Source organism: Triticum aestivum, chromosome 5A (assembly GCF_018294505.1).
Source record: "Triticum aestivum cultivar Chinese Spring chromosome 5A, IWGSC CS RefSeq v2.1, whole genome shotgun sequence".
Taxonomy (NCBI): domain Eukaryota; kingdom Viridiplantae; phylum Streptophyta; class Magnoliopsida; order Poales; family Poaceae; genus Triticum; species Triticum aestivum.
The window spans coordinates 667,386,519-667,394,784 of record NC_057806.1 but is presented as its reverse complement, the minus strand read 5'-3'; the positions used below and the strand labels follow the sequence as shown (position 1 = coordinate 667,394,784).

The following is an 8,266-nucleotide window of genomic DNA, read 5'->3' as shown; positions in this document are numbered from 1 at the left end:
AATCTTTTTGAAAGTATCAATACATGTATAGCTGAATGTTGACTTTGCCATAGCTGATGATGCGGTCTAGATGTGCCTTCTCTTTTGGAACTGCCTAACAAAATATAATCCACTTGCGCTTAAGTTCTGTTAAACCAATACACCTGTCATGTGCAAATATCCCTTTTGGATTGTGGTTTTAATATCTGTTGCTTGTGCAAACCAATACCCTTACAAGTTTTACCTTTCACTTCTACATGTGGTAGTTTTTGTCATATTTGACTCGAATATTTTTTGCCACACTTTTACTTGTGTATTCTATTGACTCGGTTGTTGTTTTCAGATGGACAGCCACACTTCATTACCGCCCATGAAGCAACAATGGGCATCTCATCCTTGTCCGGGAGCAAAATGTGCAGAGGTGTATCTTGCGACTTCGCCGACTCCACCAGCACCTCGAAAGACGCAAAGGAGCGGTCTGCGTCCATGAGGAAGCTCCTGATCGCCGTGATCCTCTGCGTCATATTCATGGCGGTTGAGGTGGTTGGAGGCATCAAGGCGAACAGCCTTGCGATCTTGACCGATGCAGCCCATCTCCTCTCGGACGTCGCGGCCTTCGCCATATCTCTCTTCTCTCTGTGGGCAGCTGGTTGGGAAGCGACGCCTCGGCAGTCATACGGGTTTTTCCGTATAGAGATTCTTGGCGCACTGGTTTCTATTCAGCTCATATGGCTCCTCGCCGGAATTCTCGTCTACGAAGCTATCATGAGGCTCGTCAACGGAAGCGGGGGCGAGGTGCAGGGCTCCCTCATGTTCGCGGTATCAGCTTTTGGTCTGTTCGTTAACATTGTGATGGCAGTGCTGCTTGGCCATGACCATGGGCACGGTGGCCATGGCCATGGACACTCACATGATCATGGTAACTCGGAGGACGACCATGGGCATGATCATGAGCAGGGCCACGCACATCACCATGAGCACAGCCATGGTAGTTCCATAACCGTCACCACTCATCATCATCCTCATTCAACCACAGGACAACACCAGGATGATGCCGAGGAACCGTTGCTTAAGCATGATGATGGTGCCAAGGAAGCTAAGGAGACTCGCCGCCGTAACATCAATGTGCACAGTGCTTACCTGCATGTGATCGGTGACTCCATCCAGAGCATCGGCGTGATGGTCGGAGGGGCTCTCATCTGGTACAAGCCCGAGTGGAAGATCATCGACCTCATATGCACCCTCATCTTCTCCGTGATCGTGCTGTTCACCACGGTCAGAATGGTTCGGAACTTGCTCGAGGTTCTGATGGAGAGCACGCCCCGCGAGGTCGACGCCACCAGGCTCGAGGGCGGCCTCCTTCAGATGGAAGGCGTGGTTGCTGTCCATGAGCTGCACGTCTGGGCTATCACGGTGGGGAAGGTGCTCCTGGCGTGCCATGTGACGATCGAGCAGGATGCGGACGCCGATCAAATGCTCGACAAGGTCATTGGGTACATCAAGGAAGAGTACAACATCGGCCATGTCACCATCCAGATCGAGCGCGAGTAAGGCCATTGTGTTTATGTGTGCCGAGCTTGCTTCCTACACTTGAATATTGTGTGAATGCGTGTGGATTGGCAGTCATCATGGTCCCTGAAAATTGCACGGCTGATGGTTCACCTTGTAGTAGTCCCTTTGCCAAAGTTTTCAGGGTACTGAATATGCAAGGTTTCCATGGATTTTGTATGGTTTTGGTGGGCATTTTATCTGTAGCCTTGCATCTTGTGATGTAGCTTTAAGACAAATCGACCCAACTTCAATGCAAACTGCTCGCACTGGACAAGCTTCTGCTGCGCGCCACCAAAATCATACTGTACTTCACATACAAGCACTCTGGGAATTCGATTATCGGATCCTTGTAGCTGCTCTGATCCTGCTGGATGACCTTGATCAGTTCCTTCAGCATGTCCCTTCTCCTTTTGTTAATGACAACTGCAGCAACAAGGTATCTCAAGAGATTCGGCGCGTTTGGATGCATAGCATTCAGATACCTCTCTTGGGAGAAGAGCTCGATGATCCCATCCCTTCCATTCTCACATGCTTGAAGAAGATGAAGAGGCTCCAATGCATCGGCCATATCCCGCTGTGGAGCTGGTTTCGAGCATCTCTAGCAGAGTCTCTATGTCCGTCCGGCCCACAAAATAACCATCGAAAAAATGGCCCGATTAGGTACCGTATATCCGGCCGGCCCGCAAAAGAACTTACGACAACCTCCAAATCTTTTTTATGCACATTGAACCTTTTTCAGATACAATTTTGGAACATTTTTTAACAAGTTAAACATTTTTTAATAGTATGAGACATTTTTTCAAACAACATGAACCTTTTTACATTGTATAATTTTAAAAAAATGTTTGAACATGTTTTTGAAATACGTGAACAATTCTTTAACTGTCATGTGCATTGTTTTTGAATGGTAAGAAAAAATTTGTCCCGTGATCATATGTTGGCCGCCACCAGCACAATGTTCACGGGCGTTTGCCGGGGCTATTTGTGACCGATTGCAGACTTACGATAGTCTCGCCTCTGGTGCTCCACTAAATGGACCGGTCAAACACAGTACTTTATGTAGTGGTTTAGGAAGGTTATATGGACCCGTTCGAACTTGTTTTATAACCTTCTGTGTAGATATTTTTCTTCTTTCATTTCCATGTGTTTTGTTTAGTTTCTCTTGGTTCTTTTCTTCACCAATTTCCTTTGGGTTTTTTATCTTTTTATTTTTCAACACATGTCTATTTTTTAAAGTACATATTAAATTCATAATGTACATTTTTTCAAATACATATTTTGAATTTTTAAACAAATGTTAAATATTTTAATAGCATGAAACCTTTTATAAAACTAAGTGAACATTGTGTTAAGTAAAATAAATAAATGTCCGAAGATGTTTTCAAAATGCATGAATATTTCTTTAAAATGTCACATACATTTTTTAAATGGTACGATATGTGTTTGTCCCGAGATCACACGTTGGGCCGCCACCTGTTCAGTGTTTGCACGCACTTTTTGTGCTAAGGCTATTTTGCACCTATCCCTACTCCTATTTGACGCATTTTTTGAGAGGTGACTCCGATATGACGGTTTTTTAGGGGTCTCCGATATGACGGCTTAAGCGCCGGCTAGAGTGCTTGCAATAAACCGGCACCTATCCCTCCACAATACTGTGTATATCTAAATGGACCAGCCCATGTAGGTATTTTCTGTCACCTTGTTTTTGGAACCTTCCCATGATTGCTCTGATGGTTAGATCCTCAAAAAGAAAAGATTGTCCTGATGGTTTTTTTGGGCGGGTTTTCTTTTGGTTTTCCCTCACACGAGATTTTGCTGGTGTTCTCAGTTTTTTACCTTCCTTTTTTCTTTTTATCAAATTCGTGAACTTTTCACATATTCATGAACTTTTTTCAAAGAAAATTGAACTCCTTTTCAAATATGTGAACTTTTTCTCAAATTCATGAACCTTTTCCAATTTTATGAACTTTTTCCAAATTTTTCTGAACTTTTTTATCAAATTCGTGAAAAAAAAATCATTTTTTGCGAACTTCGTTCAATTTTTTGTTGAATTTTTTTCAAACTTAATATTGTTCTATTGTGGAGTCATCGTGATTGATGTCGTCTTGAATTTGATCCTTTTTCATACTTTACCAGTTGCGGCTAGTTTAGAACTCCATTTGCAATCTTCTTGAATACTTTCATCACCTTCGCTAGCAAGATACTCCTAGTTCCGGTTGCGAGCTTGTACACAGGCATTTCCCCAAGGATGTCTTAAAGCTCCTTCACCAAATTGCAATAATGAGATGCTTTTTTTTAGGGACCGACGCGTGCTATACAGCCCAGAGCCATTCATGAAGATTGGCCTGATAAGTCAGCGGAAGCAGCAAAGATTAACGACTAGTTCCGCGCCGAAAGCAAAGGAGCATGGCGGCATGTGAGCCGTTTGAAACGAGCGTCCCGACGATTTGAAACCCAATGTCAGGGTCATCTTCAACGCCGACACTTAAACCGCCTGCATACATTCGGATCATACGGTTCAGACGTGTTATATCATTCAACACGAGTTTATATTGGTCCATCAAACGGTTTGGATGTATTTTCTTCGTAAACCGAAAGCAAAATACGGGTGGCTTTGCGGCGTCCGGACCGCTGCCATGTTCGCTCCTAGCCGCCCTCGTCCACCAAAAGCCCACCCCCGTTCGTGTGCGCTTCCCGCCTGGAACGGTTAGGGCTGCTCCAGAGCGTAAGTGCCGCATTCATGTCTGGCCAGAGCGAACGCGACCTCTCACTAGCTCGTCGAGCACCGTCCATGTCGTTTCCCATTGCACACGTCTGCTTCGTGTTCAAACGACACCACGACCGTCAGTCCATCCGTCTGCCGCACACCGTTGCCATTCGCTCGCTATATAAACTGTGGCCCCGGCCATAGCCGCAGTCATCCTCCTCCAGCTCCTTTCTTCTCTTTGCACCACTCCACCATGGCCTCCTCACACTCCAAAGCTCTCTGGAACGGACTGCAGCCAGAGGAGAAGAAGGAGATGGCCCTCATTGTTGCCGGCAGGCAGCCGAAGGCTGACGACATCCAAATGGAGGACGTTGCCGAGGAGGAGTCGGCACCACCCTCGTCGGCGCATGGCACCATGAGCATCGGCGAGGCCCGTGCTCATTAGATGGACATGGTGCGGGAGGAGCAGTTTCGGGAGGCACATGTCAACGCGGCCTACAACCTTCAGCTCCTACAAGACCACCAGTAGGTGGAAGAGCAGCTCGCCGTCGGCAGGGCGATCTCGCCGGACGCGGACGTAGTGAGCAGGCGACGCTGCTCGAGTCCGACCGCTCCACCCGCGAGATCCACCTCGACCGCTGGCGGTACCGCCAGTGCCAGGCGGAATTGGAAGCCGCCTACAAGGAGTTTGGCTATTCGGCGCACAAGGTGTGGCGCAAGACCAATGACAAGGAGGACATCGCCGGCTTCGCCAAAGTCGCGACCCGCCTCCACAACTACGAAGTCGGCACGTCCACAGGTGTCGTCGGCAGCAAGGAAGATAGTGCATGGTAGGTCGTCGCCGCTCGGGTCCCAGAAAGGCAACCACTCTTCCCCTTCGCCTGAAGCCAAGCTTGGTGGGTTGATAATCGGTAACAGCTTAGTCACTCAAACTGCGTGGCGAAGGCAGAGCTGGAGAGCGCTGGGACGGAACTGAAGATGGCGAAGGTAAGTGCTGGTGCTTCAGTTCTCGGGGCTCACGGCCGGATACGGGGAGCGGGCGTCATCAGTCATTTAGTTAAAATAGAAGTACATCAAAATTATAACTCTAGTCGCTTTTAGCTGTCATTTAGTTAAAATAGAAGTACATCAAAATTATACCTCTAGTCGCTTTTAGCTGAAATATGTCTAAAATGTAATGAACTTTGTCATGTTTATATAAAATCCATCATGTTTGCATGAATCTCTTTCAGTTTATATGAAAACTCGCTCGGTTTGCATGAATTTCTTTCCTTTAGTTTCATTTCAACAACGGTCGAAATATATGTGGGCAATGTTGTTTCAACAGTGGTTGAAATATACGTGGACATAGTTGGATTGGATGTCAGCTTTCGTCATGGGTGTCTGCGGACTGGTCTTTTTGTGCATGGACAGATGGCTGAGCAAATTTAGGGCTCCTTTGATTCACAGGGTTTGAAAAGTGTAGGAATAGGAAACATACAGGAACAGGATGTACTGTCAACTGAAATCCTACGTCGGGTAGCAAAACAGAGGATTTTTTCCATGAAGTCCAACCTCATGCTTGTTTTCCTGTGAAAATGAACTAAGAAGTTCCTATAGGATTGGTTCCTGAGAAATGCAATCCAGTGAATCAAACAGCACGTAAAGGAAAACTTCTAGAGGGTGTTAATCCTGTAAAATTCCTATGCAAATCCTATGAATCAAAGGAGGCCTTACGGGTCAGCATCGAAGATCCCTTGGTCATCCATCTCGGGACAGGTTGTTCAAGCACTAAAGCTACACACATACTAGCCTCGGCGTCATCCATTATCACTCCCCAGGATCGAGATGCTCTACTTAATTTACTGATCTTCATTCACGTCAGCAGCTCATGTACATACAGAAGGCTCACAAAACAAAGAGAAAAGAAAACGAGCGGCGGCAGCAAAAGTGGCCGATGGATCATCAGGAGGACCCTACGAGTCATCATCTGGTGTTAACTGTTAGACTAAACTAATCATCTCTGGTGTGGTGTGGCCTTGTGCTGTGATGCATAGCCCGGCCAAAACGAGGAGCCATCAGCTTCTTCTTTGGCTCTTTGTTTGTTTACTAGCCTGCCTGCTTTCACCTCCACTCCTGCGTGTCGCATGGAAAGCAGCCCTCCTGCGCGACGTCGGTGATCTGGACCCCCGTGTCGTAGACCTCGCCGGCGCGCCACCGGCTGGGCAGCACCTCCCGGTCGGCCCACACCCACTTCCCGTCGTACCCGCCGGTCACCACCACCCTGAACTGCAGCGGCCCCGCCGGCGCCTGCCGCGTGCTCCACGCCGGCCCGTGCTCCCGCGTCATGAACTTCCAGCTCGACGACCCGACCTGCATCCGTCACCACCAATGAAATCCCGTTAGAAACAAGCACGTCAGTGGTTCTTGGGGAGGGCGGGGGAGGGTTTGCTGCTGCTGCTGGTGCCCACCTGCGCGACGTCGACGGCGACGATGTCGGTCTGGCCGCCCTGGTAGAGGAACCGGACGGCGAGCTCGCTGGGCGCGCGGCTCCGCTCCTCCACCCGCACCGAGAGGTTCTTGCCCCTGTACTCGCACGGCACCCTGCACACGCGCATCAACACCGACAAATTTTAGCCTTCCAAGTCTAGGTCGTCCTAGTAACTACTGTAGAGACAAATCGTGTCCTGTGCTTATTTATGGTGGCACGTTCGGTGGAGACTATTTGCCTCGTTTCTCTTACTAGTACTTATTACGAGTACTCCACTACGTTCAGCGTTGAAAGGTAAAAAAAATGGCACATGGCGCGGTTGGTGAAAAAGAAGAGCTCAATAGAGGTGGTTTCACTTTTACCTCTTGTACTCGACATCGACGGCGCGGAGCTTGGTGAGCCGCGCGGCCATGCCGGGGCGGCCCATGGCGGCGAACGCCGGGCTGCTCAGCACCAGGTCCGTGCGGTTCGTCCTCATCCTGGCGCGGTCCGTCACCACGACCCTGGCGCCGGCGCCGCTGCAGAGCTTCTTGTCCTTGCACCTCACCTGCGCTCGGCACACCGAAACCAATTTGATTAGCCAAGGAATCGAGATAGCTCGGTTCTTGGGCAAGCCGACGATCAAGAAGCAAGTGAATCCAGAAGACGAGCCAAAGCCGTTGGGCACAAGATTTCTTGGTGTCTACCTGGAAGCAGGCGCCGCAGCCGACGCCGCCCCGGTACAGGGCCGGGCCGGCGGCGGCGAGCAGGCCGCCGTTGAAGGAGGCGGCCGCCGTGCCGTACCCGCAGGAGCCGGCTGCACGGAAAAGGCAAACCCAATCAGAACTCAGAACCACCTCCTCTACAACCCACACAACACACCGGCAGAAACCAAAAGTAGAGCAGGTCGAGGGATCCATCCATGATCCATCATCCATGGGTGGGGGCACTTACCAGCGAGGGTGAGCGAGGAGGTGTAGTAGGCGGCCTTGGAGTGGCGCGCGCAGCGGTCGCAGGCGGAGGCGAGCGACGGGATGGTGAAGAGGAAGAGGAGCGGGAGCAGAAGGATGGATGGGGAGGAGCCGAGGCGGACAGAGACGGCCATCTTCTTTTCTTTTCCTTTCCGTTCTTCCGAGCAGAGTAGCGGTGGGTCGTTCGCTCGCTTGATGAAGCAGAGAGAAGCTCAGAGAGAGAGAGAGGGGCTAGGATGATTCTTGTGCGTGACGACTGGTTATATACACCACCACCACCCCGGGTCAGTCCCGACCCGTATGCCCTGCACTGCAGCTCACGCAAAAGCAAAGCAGGTTCTCTCTCACGCACGCACGCACACCTTTGACAGTAGTTGTATCAGTAGTGGTATCTTACCTGGAGGAGTTAAGTAGTGGAGTAGTGAGCCGGCATGCAGGCAGGTATAATTGTGTGTAGGTAGGGTACATGGAGGTGAGGACAGGGCACGTGCCGATACGGACGGCGCGACGGCGACGGGAGGGTGCGCGCGGGCCGGGCCGGCGACAGAGGGTAGGAGGTGTGGGTGCATGGTGGCATGCGCGCGGCAACAAGGGCGAGGGTGGGCGGCC

General features: G+C 50.0%; 2 protein-coding genes across 2 annotated transcripts; one reads left to right on the top strand and one right to left on the bottom strand.

Moving 5' to 3' along the window:
• Window positions 1-253: 253 nt before the first annotated feature.
• LOC123108307 (metal tolerance protein 1) lies at window positions 254-1,907 on the top strand. The gene has a single exon (XM_044530129.1). The coding sequence runs from the start codon at window positions 361-363 to the stop codon at window positions 1,528-1,530; it is 1,170 nt and encodes a 389-aa protein (XP_044386064.1). The 5' UTR covers window positions 254-360; the 3' UTR covers window positions 1,531-1,907.
• A 4,158-nt stretch (window positions 1,908-6,065) lies between these two features.
• Window positions 6,066-8,037, bottom strand: LOC123105818 (expansin-like A1). Its single transcript, XM_044527970.1, has 5 exons — window positions 7,641-8,037; window positions 7,394-7,503; window positions 7,070-7,254; window positions 6,688-6,820; window positions 6,066-6,589 (listed from the first exon to the last, which is right to left on the bottom strand). Exons 1-5 carry the CDS (start codon window positions 7,789-7,791, stop codon window positions 6,341-6,343), a joined length of 828 nt encoding a protein of 275 aa, XP_044383905.1. The 5' UTR covers window positions 7,792-8,037; the 3' UTR covers window positions 6,066-6,340.
• Window positions 8,038-8,266: the final 229 nt, after the last annotated feature.